Here is a 19,521-nt window from a genome sequence, read left to right as displayed (position 1 = left end):
ATTTCCAATGGGGTGGGCAGGGACATGGAAGGAGAGAAAATAGATTGTTGTTTTATGAAAAAAAATTAAATTTTAAAAATTATGGCTGTGGTTATCCATTTCTGAGATAGAGCCTCCATGATCTCCCATAGTCATGTATCCTTAATGTCTTACAGCTAACACAAATCCATTTGTTATCATGCATTATTTTAATGTTTTCTATGTGGTATTGTCTTTCTAAATGAAAGGATTAATGGGGAGAGATGAAAACTCTTAGAATCATAAAGCGTGAAGAAAATAGCCATTTTTTTGTAAGTTCATCACTCAGGAAGGGTGTCAGTTCTAGAAGTTTGGGATTTAAAGTCCATTTCAACCTTACAGAACATCTCTTCTGTGACCTGAGTATTTCATGGTAAGTTGTTAAGAAATGAACACTTATCCTCAGTTGATAAATGGTGAAAGGTTATGAACGGGCAGCTTTCAGAAGAAGAAATCAAAACTATCTATAGTTATATGAAAGATACTCTAAATCACTATAGATTAGAGAAATGCAAATTAAAACAACTCTGAGATACCACCTTACACCTGTCAGAAATGAGATACTGAAGGAGAGGGGTGTGGGAAAATAGGTACACTAATGAACGTGTTGGTGGAGTTGTGAACTGGTCCAACCATTCTGGACAACAATTGGGAACTATGCCCAGAGGGCTGTAGAGCTATGCATACCCTTTGACCAGCAATACCACTATTGGGTCTATATTCCAAAGAGATCAGAGAAAAAAGGAAAAGATCTGAATCAAGAGATCATTGTACACAGTAACAGCAATATTGTAGTGATGATCAACTATGAAAGCCTTAGCTACTCTGATCAGTACAGTGATCAAAGACAGTTATGAAGGACTTTCGGTGAAAAATGCTATCTACCTCTGGAGAAAGAATTGATGAACTCTGGGTGCAAATCAAAGTACAGTTTTCTCACTTTATTTATTTTTGGAGTCATGGCGAATATGAAACTGTTTTGAATTATTTCACATATATAATTGATATATTGCTTATCTTCTCAGTGGGTGGGGGAGGAGATGAAGGGAGGAAGAGAATTGGGAACTCAGGTTTTTTTTAATAAAAGAACATTTAAAAAAATGTTTTTAAAAGGGGAAAAAAAAGAAATGAGCACTTAACCATATAAACTAGGAATTCAGTTGGACCCTAGATCCTTACAAGAGAACAAAAGGGTCTAAGCAAATTCTAGGAGCATAATATACCGAGGAAAGATTAGAGTTTGAGAATGTGGACTGGATTCTGACAAAATAAGACATTAATTGATATTCTGTTTCATCCTTTTGTCATTGATCAGCCATTGGATGACAGTCTCATTGCCTTCCGCACACGCTCTAAAATGCCCCTAAAAGATGTTCCCTTAGGACAGCTGGAGGCTGAGCTCCGGGCTCCAGACATCACACCAGACATGTATGACCCCAATACAGCAGATGATGAAGACTGGAAAATGTGGCTTGGGGGACTCATGAATGACGATGTGGAAAATGAGGGTAAGTGGTCTTCATTGGCATCACTTTGTATTTCTTTCCTAATCTCTTGAAATTTTTGTTTAACTGAAAACTTAATGAATGGGATATTTGATTAGTTAAATTCAAACAATTCAGTTTATCAAACATTAATTAAGTGTTTACTGTGTGCCCTTGGGATACAAAAAACATAAACTAATTTGGTCCCACTTCTCATGGAGCTTACATTCTATGGGGAAATATAGTATGCATACTGTTAGACAAGTCAGTTTGATTAAGGGGAGAGCATAAGGATGATCCACTTGTTCGGATTCTTAAAGAAAGGAGATTCTTGCATGAGGTGAGAGGTTAAATAAGGTAACCTTGATTTCTTCCTTCCTTCCTTCCTTCCTTCCTTCCTTCCTTCCTTCCTTCCTTCCTTCCTTCCTTCCTTCCTTCCTTCCTTCCTTCCCTCCCTCCCTCCCTCCTTCCTTTCTCTCTCTCTCTCTCTCTCTCTCTCTCTCTCTCTCTCTCTCTCTTTCTTTCTTTTGTCTAGGCAATGGGGTTAAGTGACTTGCCCAGGGTCACACAGCTAGTTAAGTGTCAAGTGTCTGAGGCTAGATTTGAACACAGATCCTCTTGACTCCAGGGCCAGTGCTCTATCTACTGCGCCACCTAGCTGCTCCCCCATAAGCTTTTGAGTTTTAAATTTTCTTCCCTCCCTCCTCACGTCCCTTCCCAAGATGGTACACAGTCTGATATAGGCTATACATATACATTCCTATTAAACATATTTTCACATTAATCATGTTGTAAATAAGAATTAGAACTAATAGGAGGAACCACAAGAAAGAAGAAACAAAACAGAAGGAAAAAAAGAGCAAGTAGTATGCTTTGATCTGCATTCAAACTCCATAGTTCTTTCTGTGGATGTAGATAGCATTTTCCATCATGAGACTTTTGGAGATGTCTGAGATCCTTGCATTGCTGAGAAGAGCTAAGTCTGTCAAAGTTAGTCATTGTACAACATGGCTGTTACTGTATACAACGTTCCACTGGTTCTGCTCACTTCACTCAGCATCAGTCTATACAGGTCTTTTCAGGTTTTTCTAAAGTCTGCCCGCTCATCATTTCTTATAGCACAATAGTATTCCATTACATTCATATACCACAACTTGTTCAGCCATTCCCCAAATGATGGGCATCCTCTCAATTTCCAATTCTTGGCCACCACAGAAAGAGCTGCTGTAAATGTTTTTGTACATGTCAGTCCTTTTCCCATTTTTATGATCTCTTTGGGATACAGCCCTGAAAGTGCTGTTGCTGGGTCAAAGGGTACCTTGATTTCTAAAGTCCTGTTTTACTTAGAATTAACATGAAACCCTCTTTTGTTTGAACCTTTAATGTTAAATTTTTCTAGAGTCTGTTAGGGTGCCTTTTCTCCTTAGCGTGATACAATAAACATAATTATATTTTTCAGTTCTATTCAACAAGTATTTATTAAGAGCTTGCTGTATGTCTGGCATTGTGCCTAGACCCCTAGGTAGAAAGATAGGAGTTTATGTTCTACTTTGTGGATACGCTATACACATGGATAAGAAATTACAGGGTTTTTTTGTTGTTGTTTGTTTTGTTTTTTTGCTTTTTGGTAAGGCATTCTGGATTAAGTGACTTGCCCAGGGTCACACAGCTGGTAAGCATCAAGTGTCTCAGGTCAAATTTGAACTCACGTCCTTCTGACTCCAAGGCCAGAGCTCTGTTCGCTGTGCCACCTAGCTGCCCCTGGATAAGAAATTACAAAATAAACACAAAGTCAAAGGGGTTGGGTCCCAAACCACTGGGAGAATCAAGAATCAGCCTCTTTGATGACTGCAATTTTTTGTACTGCTTCATTGTTCTCATTCTGAATACCAGTGTTCATTGATCAGTAAGAAAAAAGTGAAAACAGTATAGGGATCCATAAAATTCTAGAATTAGAAGGAACCTCAGAGTTTCATCTAGGACAGCCTAAATCATCAATATTTTGTATAGTATAGAACATGCTCAGCTTCCACCTGAAGACTGTCTGCCTGTATGATATGGAACTAAGTGTCTATTGAGTCACTAGGAGATTGGTTTAAATCTCTTAATTCTGATATGCGTCCTAGAATGTTAAAACAGAATCCTTAATGTGTTTTACATGATTGCACATATATAACCTATATTAAATTGTTTACCATCTTAGGGAGGGGTGAGGGGAGGGAAAAAAATTTGGAATTCAAAACTTTGTAAAAAATGAGTGTCAAAAATTGTCTTTATATGTAACTGGAAAAATAAAGTACTATTTAAAAAACAGAATTTCTAATATGTATATTTTAATACTTTGATTTTGTTCATGTGGATATTCCTTCTGCTGATGTCAGTAGCAACTCTTTATGACTTGGTAGATGGTCTTCAAGAGTTTGGTTGAGTATTTCCTTTTCTAAGTCTATTTAGCAAAGTTGGTCCTCAGATAACTTCCTTGATATGAGGTTTGGTGTTTTTTTTTTTGTGGGGGTAGGGGTGGTAGTTTGACTCTATATCTCCGAAGTGGAGTTTTCTAAAGAAATTCTGTTTAATTGTGTGTATATAACTGGATCATGGAGCTGACATTCATCTACTATTTATGTATAGTGATTTGTACCCACCATTCCCCGAACTCTAATTCTGCTTCTTTTCTCTTCAAACTTTAATCACAAGCCACTGCCATAGAGCATGCATACCTCCATTCCCATATTTCTTATACATTTATACTCAGAAGAAGAAAGGGTGAATAGATGAATGAGAAACTTGTTGGAGAGTATGTGTAAATGGTGGGGTAAGAGTGATAATTTCAGCTAACATGGGATACTTGTAAAATTGTACATCAACAAATATGTATTGAAGACTTACTGTGTGTGTAAGGTAATATAGGTGCTATGGGGGGATAGGGAGCTTACTGTTACCTAGTAAGAGAGATGAGACATAGACAATAACGTTTTGCATATAGGAGCTCAGATATTTGAATGAATAAGTAATCCACAGTATAAGGCAGTGTTAACATAGTAAGTACCTAGTGTAAGAATGGGAAAAGTGATACAGATGAAATGTCATAAAATTTCAGAAGAAACATAACTTTTAGCTGGTGTGATTAGAGAAGATTGAATGAAGGAGATGGCATTTGAGCATGATTTTTGAAGGATGATTACGATTTCAGTAGGCAGAGTTTGGGGTGGGAGGGCATTTCAGGGAAAGATATAAACAGAAGAAGAAAAGTGAGAATATCAAGGCAAGATCTGTAGGATACATTCTTCCAGTAGCTTTTACATTTACTGGTAACTCTCAGTTATTCATAGTTATGTGGGAACCACGATAATTGAAATCCCTTATCCAGATACCTGATTTTTATCCTTATTTCCAGTCCTCTTTTCCACCAAACATTTGAAAGGAATTGTTAACAAGTAACAAGCTAGACTGACTTAAGTTTCATCTTTTCTTTCTTCCTCTAAGCAGCAAAAAGTCCTTAAGAACTAAAATAAGAAAAAGATAAGGCTCAAAATTTGAATAATGCACAAATAAGGGGATTAAGATTATAGGAATTAAGAATGGACATTGCAGATCACCCAGTCAAACTGCTTCCCAGTTCCTTTTCACAAATTGTGAAACCGGGGCCCAGAGAAGTAAAGTGATGAGTTCCTGAATAGTTAGGAGTATTGGCACTAACAAGGGAGAGAAGAATGAACAGGGATGATTCTTCATTATTTTGCAGATGATGAAACAGACCCAAAGAAATCCATTGATATGCTCAGTTACACAGTAAATCTGTGACAAAACTAGGACTAGTGAACTCTGCTTTGTTCTTTGAGGCATAAGCCAAAGGGCATTTATAGAAAGTAGGTGAGGTGCTTTTGTTGATCTCATAATTTTGTCTGTGGCTTCAGCTTTGATATCTTGTTTTTATTATTTAATTATCTTTTTATTATCTTAGTTATAGCTGTTAGAGCAGAAAGGCCAGAGAAAACTGACTTTCAGGGTTTTGAGGGTCTAGGGGTAGGAGGTAGTGGTTGATAGGAGGTATATCCTTTTTTTTAAAGTGTTTATTTTCTTTGTCTATTAGGAAGAATTAAAGAGTGGGAACTTAGAGTTGGTGACTCAAAATGTGTGTGGTCATCTTCTTGTTACTGACTGCTAGCTGAGTTTGCTAAGAGTTGAACAGAGATGAGAGACAGGACTGGACATAGATAACCAGCACCCAGCTTTAAGCATATGCTGGCTGTTTGTGTAGTGGCTCATGGCTAAACTGTTTTTTACATTTGCCTTGTGGTAATGATTTGCATATTATTGAAATATATTTGCAAAAAGTAATTAAGTAGCTTTGGAGGAGCACACTAGACTAGAATAATTTGGGTGGATTTTGTTAATTACAGTTTAATAATTATGTCCAGAGGGCAGAATACATAACTAATCTACTAAAAATTGACAGGTACCCTTCCTAAAGCCTTTTTCAACATGCCTTCCAAACCACTATAGAGACTGGTGTTCTGGGGGTCTGTTGACCTGCCCCATCTTTGCTGCGTTTGGGTAGGAGCTGTCTGTAGATTAAGGAGGTTTATAAACCTATACATAGTTCCCTTATGCTACTGGACATTCCCCCAAACCTCCACTAGTCATTTATCAGTTGGGGTTTTTTTGTTTGTTTCTTTGTTGTTGTTGGGTTTTTTTAGAGAATCCATTGTGTAGAGATCTAACTGCTAAGTTCCTTAGAGATCTACCAAAGAAATAAAAGACAAAAACACTTTCAAAAGACTTGTAATTTTGTTGTAGTGTGCATATACACAAAAAGACAACATAAATCATCATGCAAATTAAATTATTATGAACTCTGAGTACATAAATACTTTGAAAAGGAGTGACTAGAATTGAGTGGAGGTTAGAGTGGGTTTCCCAAATAAGGTAGCAATTGTTGAATGTTTTCAAGGATGGCAGGCATATGTCTTGGTGGAGAAAAATGGGAGGACATCATCTTGTGCAGTTATTTAATACAATTGTTTAATTTTTTTTAACGTAAATTCAGGACTTAAGTTTATATATACCCCAGATGGATTTCAACTTGTTTGGTTTTGACCTTATTAGGTGCCTTTGCAAAAGCATTAGTGCAGAAATGAACAAGTTGTTTTCTGGTCCTGGATGGAGCACAGCTGATGTATTTGGCTAGAGGAGAGCCCTGCCCCGGGTACAGAGATTCCTGAGCATTGAGCTTTTAGCATCAAGATCAGAGATTAGAAAGTGTCTAAAAATAATTTTCTTCTTTTCTCTTTAGATGAAGCAGATGATGATGATGATCCGGAATATAACTTCCTAGAAGATCTTGATGAACCTGATACAGAGGATTTCCGCAATGACCGAGCAGTGAGAATTACCAGTGAGTCTTAATTGAGTGTGTGTCCAGTCCTCAGCTCTTCTCTACTTCCCTTCTGATATCTTTTATTATAAAATTTGGGGGATGGAATTTACAGTTTATCTTAGTTGGGGTGTTCAGATTTCTATGAGATGAGATTTTGAAGCTTTATAACTTTAGCTACTCCAGAGTTGAGCCTAACAGTTCAATCAATGTGGTGCCAAGCTAGACTTGGAGTTTATCAACAAACATTTATTAAGGACCTACCATGTGCTTATATCTATGTCTGTATATCTATACACCCCCACACACACACACACACATACACTATACTAAGTCCTAGGATATACAAGTACAAAAGTAAGAGAGTCCTTGCTCTCAAGGAGTTTACAGTCTGTTGAGGGGATATAACATGTCCACAGATTAGTAAATAAAGGATATACAAAGAGGATCTGGGTTCAAAATTTATCTCTGTTATTTACTCCTTTGACCATCGGAATGTTATTTTACCTTTTGGGGCATCATCTTCCTCATTTCTAAAATGAGGAGTTTGGACTAGATGACCTTTAAGGACCTACCTCTATAATTTGATGATTTCTTGAGTAGAAGGGCCATTAACATCTGGGGAAATGAGAAAGGCCATTTAAAGAAGGTCAAACTTGAGCCAAGATATCTTGAGTTAGGGATTTTAGGAGGGGAATAGTCCAGGCATGGGGGAGATAGCCTATGCAGAGGCTTGGAGATGAAAGATGGGATGTCTGGAAAGGTAGGCAGGAATCAGATTGTGAAGGACTTTAATGGCCAAGTAAAGGAATTTGTATTTTATCCTAGAGGTTGCAATTGGCATTTCTCGAGCAGAGGGGTGACATACAGTTAGATCTATGCATTTGGAAGATCAGTTTGGTAGTTTTGTAGAGGATACACTGCAGGGAAACCAGTGAGAAAATTATTGCAGTTGTCTAGGTGAGAGCTAGGTGGTTGTGGTGTGAGCAGAGGGAAGTGGATAGATGTAAGAAATATTAGAATTTATAAGTTAGTATTTATCAGATTTGGTGACTGATTAATTATAAAGTGCTGACTGTGGTTCCTAGGTTATAAAAGAAAACACACACACACATAGACACACATACACAAACCCATGAAAAAAATAAAGTAAAAAATAATATGCTTTGGTCTTCATTCAGACTCTTATCATTTCTTTCTTTGGAGGTGGATGGGATTTTTCACTATAAGCTTCTTGGATCTTTGTGTTGCTGAGAATAGCCAAGTCATTTACAACTGATCATCTTAGAATATTGCTGTTACTGTCACAACTGTTAGTGTTATTACTGTTACAGTGCTCTCCTGGTTCTGCTTACCTCACTCTGCATCAGTTCATGTAAGTCTTCCCAGGTTTTTCTGAAAGCAGGCAGGAAAGAACACTGATGGTTCTGGAGCATTGGTGAGGGAGACCAGGAGAGACTTCACAGAATACCTGGACTGACAGAAATTCTTTGAGGTAATAATGCATTACAAGCATGAGGAATCCCACTTGTGCAACTTCCTAGATATGGAAGATGGAGTTTGAGAAACAACTTATATTCCAACCTTATTGAAATGGAAAGTTCACGAATGAGAGTAGTATGAAATATGGCTGGGAAGGCAAGTGGGAGCCAGATTCTGACAGAATTATATACCAGACTGAGGAATTTGTACTTCATACTATTGGCAGGATGGATCTGTCAGTATAATTTTCTTTAAAGCCATGTCTGACCCTGTCATTCCCCTGCTCAGTAAATCCAGTGGTTTCCCGTTACTTTTTTTTTCTTTTTTTTGCTAGGCAGTGGGGGATCAAGTGACTTGCCCACAGTCACACAGCTAGTAAGTGTCAAGTATCTGGGGCCAGATTTGAACTCAGGTCCTCCTGACTCCAAGGCTAGAGCTCTATCCACTGCACCACCTAGCTGCCCGCCCCCCCTCCTCCCATTTCCCATTACTTCCAGGAACAATATAAACAATTTAAAATATAAATATTTAAATTTCATCACAACCAAGCCCCTCTTTTGTCTTTCCAGAATTCTTACACATTACTCCCCTGTATATACTCTGACTTACTTGTGGTTCTTCACACATGACCTTTCATGTTTGTGTCTTTGTAAAGGCTATCTCTCATTCCTAGAATGCACTTCCTTTGAGTTTCTTTAAAACTCAGTTCAAGTGTTACCTTCTACAAGAAGTCTTTCCTGATCCACCCAGCTGCTAGTGCTTTCCCTTCCCAAACTACCTCATATTCACTGTGTGTGTGTGTGTGTGTGTGTGTGTGTGTGTGTGTAATATACATATATATATTCTGTACATACTTATATATAGATGTTGTCTCCCCTGTTAGAATGTAAGCTTGTTGAGGGGAGACACTGTTCCACTTTTGTCTTTGTAAATTCCTGGCACATATTAGGGATTTAGTAAATGCGTATTGTTTGGTTTGTGAGTAGAGAGTAAGATGATCACACTTGTGCCTTCTGAAGTTTGACAGCTATGTGGAGAAAGAAGACATTGGAAGTAAGAAGGTTGGTTATTAGGCACCCAGACCAGTAGCGATGAGGGGTTGGACCAGTATTTTTACTTTGTGAATGGAGAAAAGAGAACAGATTTGAGAGATTGTGGAGGCAGAAATGACAAGGCCATGAGACTTGACAGTTGATTGGATGTGAGGGGTAAGCTAGGGAGAAGTCAGGATTTACTCTGATTTTAACCTGAGTGACAGAGAATGTGTTGCTGTCCTCAGCAGAAATAGGGAATTTTGGAGGAGGGCTATGTTCAAAGGAAAGATAGGAATTCCATTTACATATGTTTAGTTTTAGAAACCAATAGTATATATGGATAGAGATGTCCAGCAAGCAGTTGATAGTATAGGATTGGAGTTTAGGAGAAAGATTGGGGCATACATACAGATTTGAGACTCATCTACATAGAGATTATGCTTGAATCCTTGGAAATAGGTAAGGACATTGCAGCCAGAAGGTCTCTAGCAATATGCCACAGGGTTCTATGCTTGACCTTTTCCTAACCAGTATACTCAGCACTCTTGGGGAAGGTTATTAAGCCATGAGTCCTCCTAACTCTACTACTTTCTGAACTAGTAGATAAAGCTTTATCAGATGTCTGATTTAAATTAAGGCACATCATTCCTAGCACATTCCCTTGATCTGCCATTATCATAATCCTATCAGAAAAGGAAACCTACTGGATCCACTAATAGTCTGCTTGGTTTTGTTGTAGAAAAGGAAGTGAATGAGCTGATGGAAGAATTGTTTGAAACTGTAAGTAGCAAACTTTAAGTGGGACCTTTAACAGTAAAATTGGATGACCAGTGAACTGTGACACCTACCCCCTACCCCCATTCCCATATTTGAGTTCTTTTCTCCAGAAAACTAGGATAGTCTGAAAGGGCAAATCTGTTTCCAAAATTCAGGAAGTAACATAGTCTCAGGAGATTATTTTTGATTACTGTGAGCTCTCCATTATCCTCAAATAATTATTCTCAGGAAAATTTTAGTCTCTCAAATTTTGTCTGCCACGTAGCCAACTATTGCATGATCTCCCTCACTGTCATTTGGTGTGGACTCAGGGATTGCTTGAGCCAGATTCTGACAGAATTATATACCAGACTGAGGAATTTGTACTTCATACTATTGGCAGGATGGATCTGTCAGTATAATTTTCCTTAAAGCCATGTCTGACCTTGTCATTCCCCTGCTCAGTTAATCCAGTGGTTTCCCATTATGACTTTTTTTTTGTTTTTTTCTTTCTTTTTTTTGCTAGGCTTGAGCAGATATAATTAGGAACACTAATATACTGCTTCAAAATCCTATAATGCATTACCAAATAAAATGTTAACAATATTGGATCATCCACAGTCATATATCCCATTGGTGTAGCTAACTGACAGTTGGCTTTGTGAGCTAGGTTTACCACACGTACACAACTATATGAGACTTAAGTTTGAGAATTATGAAAACGTCAAAATAATAGTGATGGCCTCTACATTGACTCATTTTGAATGCTTAGATGGATAAGAGCCTGTATCCATTTTTTTCTTACCACTGGAATGAGTTTCTTAAGGACTGAAGTCCAGGATATTAATCCTTTACTCTTTTACCTAGTTCCAAGATGAAATGGGATTCTCCAACATGGAAGATGAAGGTCCAGAGGAAGAAGACAATGTGACTGAATCCCGACCCAACTTCAATACTCCCCAAGCCTTACGGTAGGATTGACAGAAATCCTGAATGACAAGTAAAGGAATTTGTATTTTATCCTAGAGGGAAATGTACTATGAAGGATCTAGGCCTGTGCCTTATACATCTTCTCAAGGGTACCTTATGTTATAAGTCTAGGGGACTTTGCCTTTGTCCTTAGAGCTTGTGCTTTTTATTATTTTCAAAACTATTTCACTGTTCTCTGACCCTAACCTAAGGTACTAAGCCTCTTGGAACTCTCTGGTCCCTAAGCCTGCTTGGCTCTGTGGCTACAGGGATCTGTTGTAACTAGTTCTTTATTGCCTGTCTGGCTTCTGCATCTTCTTTCTTTTCTACTCCTTACCATTGTACACTCTAAACTATAAGAATAGATTTCTGTTTGCACAGGAAAAAAGAATATACAGATTTAGAAAAATTCTATCAGAATAAAATAATTAGAAGTGCACATATTAAAATAATTCACACAAAAGCTGTTTGGTCCCATAGTTGATAACACTCTTTTTGAGCTCTTCGATCTGCTGTAGTTATGTGGTTTTATATTGGCCCACTGTGAAGCTGTTCTGATCTGGTCATCCTTCTCATTGTGTCTCCTGAGGAGAATGCTGAGAATGAGCCAAGGATAGTAGAATGGATGAATGAGTTTGATCTGGTACGCCCAGATGCGATGGACAAATTTCACAAACTAGAAGGGTTCTGCAGCTAGCTAGGAATATACTTAACTTTCATAGTAAATTTTTGATGTACCACTTATGTGCCTTTAAAATCACATAAACGTTTGTATCTATTTCCCTTCTCCCAATTGAGGAAAAATAAGGAATTCCAAATGGTACAGTGTTATCATTCTTCTAAAAAACAAATCAGAATCATTCATCTTTACTCATAGACCACCCTCAAAGTTCACAAAAGACAACCTCTTTCCTTATATACACTTTGTAAAAAAGAAACCAGCCTTTATTAAGAGAAACAAAGGTGGGGTCTACAGTCCACCCAGACCCTGAGATACAAAATTCATATTTATAGGTCTCTTGATTCTTGTATGGTGCAGCAAAGTCCTCTAGAGTCTTAATTCATGTAAGATTGCATTTTTCAGGTCATTATGTCTTAACTTTGTTCTTTCCATGATGTCTCAATTAGCCTTTTATGGAATTTTCTTACTTTATCATTTTAATATAAATATTACTATATAGGCATGATTATTATGATCATATGCTTATAATGCACACTTTATAGCGATTTATTTATACTTCTAAGGTTAACTAACACAGGAATTTCTCTGGGACTACATTATAGTTTGGTTACACACAGGTTTTTTCACCTGGGACTATGTTCTTAACTATAAATCACAGTTATTTCTTATCCTTATGATTATAGTTGATAAAAGATTGGCAAGGCAACACAGCAAAGCACTCAACACGTTGATTATTGATCTTTTTCCTTTCAGCTTGTGGGGAAGAAAAAACCCTAAATTTTTGTGAACATTGGTTCTTTGCAAGAATGTTGAGTCTAGTTGAGAACTGAATGTCAGGTAAACAGGTCTCCTTTTTATGGGGCAGTGCAGCTCTAGGCCAAGCTGTATCTGTTTGGGAAGGGAGCAAAAGCAACAGCTGGCATCTCTAGAAGCTTCTCTGGATGAGTTGTACTTGAGAGGTGTTGAATTATGTGACCAGCTACAGATTATTTTTCAAACTATGATGCCTACTATTTTCATCCAACCCTACTTGTACTTTGCTTCTCTTTCCCTCTTTACCCATATCCATTTGAGTCCGTGATGTAAGCTCTTAAGTACTGACTGCATATCCATGGGATGCTCAGTAGTGTTTCAGGAGGATGGGATAGATGTGCTTGTATTTGTGTATGAGTTGAATTTGGTAAGCTTTTATTAAGTGCCACTATGTACTAGGCCCTGTGCTAGTTGTTGGGAATGCAGAGACAAAAACAAAATAATCTCTGACCACAAAGAACTTACATTTTACGTAACAGATTAGTGGATACAAAGTAAATAGAGTGTATTTTCCCTGAAGGATGGGGACAAGAGTGCTAATAATGTAGAAAATGACATTTCAGCTTAGTCTTGAATTGAATTTGTAGGGCATATACATTGAATTTTTTTTTTTATTAAGGATGCGTTTACATTGATCCAACCATACTCTTTCATCTGATCCTCTTGTGAACAAGTTAGCTGCCTATTGTTAGTGTCTGGTTTGTGCTGCATAGGGTTAGAACCTACTGTTTGCCCTTATTGGCCCAGTCTTCTCATTTACTGAGATCTCCAGCTGTGAAGCTTGAGATACTAACACAGCTTTCATATTACTTGCCTTCTAAGAGCTTATAATCTAATAGGATCAATGAGAGGAACCATTGTGTAATAAATATAAACATTGATCAAGTATATCACAATTTAAAAAATTTCACTATAACTGAAAAGATAAATGTTTCATGTGGTCGCTGCTTATTTCAAATAATGTTGGCTAGAAAAAAGTTAGTGTAGTTTGTCAGTTTTGTGGATTATCTGTAGGATGTTTGTAATGCAGGTAGACTTCCTTTTCTACTTTCAGTTGGTAATGTTCATTTTAGCACTAGCCTAAATAAGATGTAATGAAAGAAAAGCTGCAGTTCCTCAAATAATGTATAATTTCTGAAACTGAGTGCAGGTCATTTTTTATTAGCCACAGTTTTGACTTTTCTGTTTCCCTATGTCCTTGCATTGGTGTAAGTAATTACTAGTTCACTGCCTTTGCTGAAGTATCATGTAGAAGGCCTGATGTTACTTGCCAGGTCCTCAGGTTTCCTTAACCTGTTGTCTGGCTATTGAAAATAAAATAAACCCAGCAGAAGGAAAAAACAATTTTGACCCTACGGGAGTTCATTAAAGAAATTACCATCATTTGGTTGTTGATGCAACACAAGACAGGTGATAAAACATGCAAACTTGTCATTATAACAACTCAGGCAAGGTCTTGTCCCTTTTTCTTGTAGTGTCAGCATGGAGCTACCACTGACCTTATTCCAAGAGACAGCATTGTAGGTATTTAATTTCTTAGTTTGTTCAGGGGAACACATTAGTATTTAATAGATTGTATTGTAAGGTAGGTCAGGGGGAACTAGTGGTTTGTGGGAAAAGATACTTAGATAGTGCTGAGAGGAGAAATGTTAATATTAGACCAGCCTCCTTACTGATTTCTGTTCTTCAGAATTAGTGTGTGTCCCACAGGCCACCTCCCATTTCATCTCTGCACATGTTTCCCGGCATTATACTTCTAGGACTTTGACTTTTCAGGAAAAAGGACAGTAAAACCTATTAGAGAAAGGGGCAGAGATAGGGGTGTAGAGGCCACATCTGAAGTACAGGGATCACATATAAGTTTGAGACCTAGTAGATTTTGTTTGTCTTTTTCCAAAAAAGTCTGTTACTCTTAGAAGGAATATTTACTGTGACATATCCAGGTAGTACAAGAGTATCAGCCATCAGTTACTCGGGGGCCACTTAGTGTATTTTGTTTTTATTTTGTTTTGAGGCAGTCAAGGTTAAGTGACTTACCCAGGGTTACACAGTAAGTGTCTGAGGCCAGATTTGAATTCAGGTTCTTGGATTCATGGCTGGTGCTCTATCCACTGTACCACCTACCTGCCCCTATGCTTAGTGTATTATACTGGTGCCCTTTTCCTGCTTCCTGCTGTTTGACCATTTCCTTGTTCATTTGCATGTCACCCAGTGGATGATCAAAGGAAAGAGAGGGGGAGAAAACTCATCCTATTCGGGCCATTGTTGCCTTTTGAGAAATTGAACAAGAATAAGAGTAAAACCTTAGACTGAAGTGAAAATTAGGTGTTAGAAGGACTATCTGTAAATTTTAATTATTTGGATTCTCCTGGTACCCTTTCATCCTCTTTATAATGAAGAATGGGAAATTCCAAATTAAAAATCTTCCTTTTGGAGACAGGTTTGAAGAACCCCTAGCAAACTTGCTCAATGAGCAGCATCGTACAGTGAAGGAGCTACTGGAGCAGCTAAGGATAAAGAAGTCTTCAACTAAGCAACAACCAGAGGCAGAGAGGCCCAAGCCCCAGAGTGATAAGGCCCAGCAGACTCTCATTTTGGATGCAGCTCAGAGGAAAAGACTCCAACAACAGATGCAGCAAGTGAGATTCCACTTATTATGCTGATACTTAACCTGATGTAATCAGAGATTGAAGCTTATAGCTGATTGAAAGCCCTGAAATAGGCCTCTTCATATCAGTAGAAACTATACCATTTGATTATGAGACTGAAAGAGATTTTGAAATAGCCATTCTCTTGCCATGCATGATAGTCTTCAAGGATTTTTGTTGTTCAGTCGTGTCCAACTCTTTGTGACTCCATTTAGGGTTTTCTTGGCAAAGGTCCTGGAATGGTTTCCCATTTCCTTCTCCAGCTCATTTTACAGATGAGGCAATCAGGGTTAAGTGACTTATCCAGGCTCACACAGCTAGTAAATGTCTGAGTCCAGATTTGGACTCAGGAAGATGAGTCTTCTTGATTCCAGGCCAGGAGCTCTATCCACTGTACTACCTAGCTGCCCACCTTCATGGGTACAAGATTCCAAATATCCTTTTGTAATGCATTCCAGAGTCTAACAACTCACACTAGACAAGTGTAGTTCTTCCTTATGGCTTATCTAAATGACTGGGTTATAGCTGATGTTCATTACTTCTGGTCCATTCTGATTAAGGGGTGCTTTTCTGGTAGATCTAAGTCAAGACAGAATATTAAGGCTGGTCACTGTTCTCATAGGCCCTTAGGAAGAAAGGCATTTGAATTAAAGTTACAAATACACTGGAGTAAAGTCTTCCTAGGTTTCCAGAATGGCAGCACCCTACATAATGTTTATATTTCTTTTTTTCTCCCTTCTAGCACGTTCAGCTCCTGACTCAGATTCATCTCTTGTCCAGCGCCAACCCCAGCCTCAGTTCGGAGGCCAATACTACCAAGATGTTTCTTGTAAGGCTTTTCTACCCCTGGGGTCTGAAAGCTAGGGTGTGAAATCAGCTTGGCAAATAAAATTTCCAAAATTATTCATCCCTCATGATTTATATCGATTCTTTCACACACATTGACCAATCCTCCTTGATTTTTATCTTAGCTATTTTCTTTATGAAAGTATAGATAATATATGTAGTCAGTTTCCTTTAGGCCTACTACCTCATATTCACTTGTTCCTCTGTTTAGTTTCATGTAGGTCCACTCTAATTTTTTTTTCTGTTTTCACTATATGCCATATTTTCATACCTATAGAGTTAATTTGTCATTTGTTAAGCATATCACCAGAGATTTATGTGGTGTACTATCCTCATTTTGTGCAAAGTAAAAAATGACGTGATGTGGATAGTTAAGTTGGAGAAAGGAGCAGAGCATTAAATCCTGTAATTTGTCACTAGGAAAATTGTCCCTGAGGTTAGTGGCAGAGGATTGATGATGCGTGCTATATTTTTAGATATAGGCATCTTGTGTGACAGAATTGGCTAGCCCAGTCTCTTCCTTATTCATTAACATTTATTGAGGACCTATGCAATAGAAGAGATGATCTCTGCTAGCAAATACCTATGGTCTATTTAGGAAGAAGGAACACACACTCGGGAAGAAGAAATTTAAAAAAAAGTTGTGGTGCTGCATTTGTTTTTATATCATCTTTATTTCCAAATGTGTACCTCTTTCTTCCCCTTCCCCCTTATAATGAAGAATTAAAAAGGGGGGAGAAAAAGTTCAGCAAAAATAACCAACACACCAACCACATCTTACATTATATTCAGTGTTCAACATCCATAGTCCCCCACTGTGCAGAGCAGGAAAGGGGATACTTTTGAAGACAAACATTTTTATGGAACATGTAAATAAAAATAAATATAGTACAAATTGTACATGTAAGTATTTTTAGTCCTCTAATTAAAAGTGAAAAAAGCACAAAGTAAGGTTAATTAAGGAAGTCGTTCTGAAAGAGACTATATACAGAATTTATTTTTTAAATGCCATTGAAATGTGTATCTGTCTCCACCTCATAGTCTTTCCTTGTTGAAAGAGTTTTTTGACCAGGGTCTAATCTGTATGTCTGGGACATAGATCATTTCCATATCCATTTTTTTCCCAGAGGGAGCTGGGGACCTTTGCTCAAAGTTCCGTTGTCCTTCACCATCAATTCAACCCCAAGTTTCAGACCATGTTCCAGCCGTGTAACCTGAAGGGCGCTATGCAGCTTATTGAAGACTTTCACTCACACATCCACATTGACTGGAGCCCTCGAAAAAATGTCAAGAAGAGTGGTGAGGAACAGAGTGCTTAAATTAATATCCAGCAGTGGTTCTCAGTGCACGATAGTCTTGGTTCTCTAAGGAAAGTAATACATGTGACTAGAGTGGGGAAGAGAGCAGGATAAACTTTGTCCATTTCTCCTGCTTTTCCTTTTTCTAGAACTATACATGATGTTTTAGTCCAGGAAGAAAGTATGGGTGGTAGACAAAATGGGAGGCAGTACGTAGGGAGAAATGTCAGCACCAGGAGTGGAACTATGTGTGGACAAGAGTGAGATGAGACATGAGAACTGACTCAGAGCAAAATGTAGCTATAGTAGATAGGTAACGTGAATTTGTGAAAAATCTTTTAAATTCTCATATTTTCTACAATCCATTCAGTTTATCTGAACCCATGTTTGATAAGGACCTCTTGAATTTCTACAGAATTTTTATAGTATTTAAATTGTTAAAGCAGCCAATTCATTCTCACAGAATTCCTGTGGGGTAAGTAGAGTATATGGAATTTCCATTTTACACATAGATAAACTGATGCATGGAAGCCAAATAATTTCCTTTGGGTCACAGAACTGGTAGTGGTGGAACCAGGACTAGAGACCAGAACTCATAACTCCTGGTACTAACTCTTTGGAAGGACTCAGATCAAGTGAATTTCATTTTGGGGCAAGATCAGCTCTAGAATTTGGTAATTTTTATTCTGATTCAGTAGTTCTGGAAAATAGAAATACAATTTTGCTTCTAGTTCATATGGATTTGGTAGATTTTATTTAGGTGAGTGGGGAACTTGATTTGGTTTGCTGTTCACTAAAAAAAAAATTTACATCTGATTTGGTTCAGGTAGCTATATGAAAAAAAATATGCTGTAGGGTTATGGGACTTGAGTTGCCAGAGTGAAAACAATGGAAAAGTTCAAAGAATATTACAAAGATTTAATGGCAGCTTTGTTTAAATGCAATGAGCTGTACTATACGACCTACGCCATATAGTTCCAGTTTCTCTGAACCATAGATTTTTCTTATAGCCAGTGAATTTCCTTGTCTGCCTAAGCAAGTGGCCTGGATTCTGGCTACAAGCAAGGTCTTCATGTATCCAGAGCTGCTACCAATATGTTCCTTGAAGGCCAAGAATCCCCGGGACAAGATATTCTTCACAAAAGCAGAGGACAAGTATGTATTCAGTGTCAGGAAAGAAGAAAAATAAAAACTGAATGAGGAGGAGTTATAGTCCCAACTCTTTAGGGGCTGCCATTTTAATGTAATGTAGCAGATAGAGTAGAAACAATAAGGTAGACATCAAAAAGAGAGAAATTAGTACAGAAGACCTGGTTGGACAGAGTTGTCGCCATTGGCCATTAATGGCTGGGGATAGAGAGAAAGGAGATCTTAGAATTAGAGCGGGGCAGGGGATGAGTCTGGGGAATTTGGAGAAGTATTTGGAGGGAAAAGATACAAAACCTGTTTTTGAATCTGTGCATCTTTTTCAGTTTATTAGCTTTGGGGTTGAAACATTTTGAAGGGACTGAGTTTCCAAAGCCTCTGATCAGTAAATACCTCCTGACTGCCAAGTCTGCTCACCAGCTGACAGTGAGAATCAAGAACCTCAACATCAACAGGGCTCCTGACAATATCGTTAAAGTGAGCTGCCCCTTCTAATTCAGATGCCCTTGTTTTGAAGCATTGTGTTAAACTTTGCCATCATATACCTCCCTTTATCCCTCTATACACACATACCCTTCACATACTGAAAAAGAAGCTTCCGTATGCCCAAGGTAAAGTGTCCTTCTCTTGACTGTTTGCCTTGTTACTGCACTTTCCCATGGAGAATTGAGCAGGACTTGAGCAGTGTAACGGCTTCATCTTCATTTCCTCTATTACTTCCCCTTCCCTCTCCTCTCCCCAGCTGAGTCTAGGGGACATTGGAACAAGGGTGGGATCGTGCTAATTGAAGCATTAACTCTGCCTGAATGCAGAAATCCCCAACTTGACATGTGTGTGAATCCTATGTTTGCTTGCATCCATAGGAAAAGGAAATGACCTTAATTTCCCATGTGTTACTACCTTCCCTTTTCCCCCTCCCAACTCCAACCTGGCTTATAACATGAGGATTATTACTCATGTTTGTTCTT

General features: G+C 38.1%; 1 protein-coding gene across 8 annotated transcripts in view; it reads left to right on the top strand.

Annotated features, from left to right (window-relative positions):
- Positions 1 to 19,521, top strand: part of GON4L (gon-4 like) — an 87,563-nt gene that overhangs the window by 50,229 nt on the left and 17,813 nt on the right. For 5 of the 8 annotated variants that reach the window (XM_020991573.2, XM_020991568.2, XM_020991571.2 and 2 more), the window contains exons 11-20: positions 1,334 to 1,526; positions 6,799 to 6,900; positions 10,135 to 10,175; positions 11,019 to 11,122; positions 14,091 to 14,135; positions 15,056 to 15,254; positions 16,006 to 16,092; positions 17,237 to 17,408; positions 18,418 to 18,562; positions 18,880 to 19,030. In XM_020991573.2, coding sequence (XP_020847232.2) covers positions 1,334 to 1,526; positions 6,799 to 6,900; positions 10,135 to 10,175; positions 11,019 to 11,122; positions 14,091 to 14,135; positions 15,056 to 15,254; positions 16,006 to 16,092; positions 17,237 to 17,408; positions 18,418 to 18,562; positions 18,880 to 19,030 — 1,239 coding nt within the window. Of the gene's footprint in view, positions 1 to 1,333; positions 1,527 to 6,798; positions 6,901 to 8,308; positions 8,375 to 10,134; positions 10,176 to 11,018; positions 11,123 to 14,090; positions 14,136 to 15,055; positions 15,255 to 16,005; positions 16,093 to 17,236; positions 17,409 to 18,417; positions 18,563 to 18,879; positions 19,031 to 19,521 lie in introns of those variants that run through there. The other 3 variants (XM_078156165.1, XM_020991572.2, XM_078156164.1) reach the window with 2 other exon arrangements.

This window comes from Phascolarctos cinereus, unplaced genomic scaffold (assembly GCF_003287225.1).
Source record: "Phascolarctos cinereus isolate Bilbo 61053 unplaced genomic scaffold, phaCin_HiC Scaffold_5;HRSCAF=322, whole genome shotgun sequence".
Lineage (NCBI taxonomy): Eukaryota > Metazoa > Chordata > Mammalia > Diprotodontia > Phascolarctidae > Phascolarctos > Phascolarctos cinereus.
This window is presented reverse-complemented; position numbering and strand designations above follow the sequence as displayed.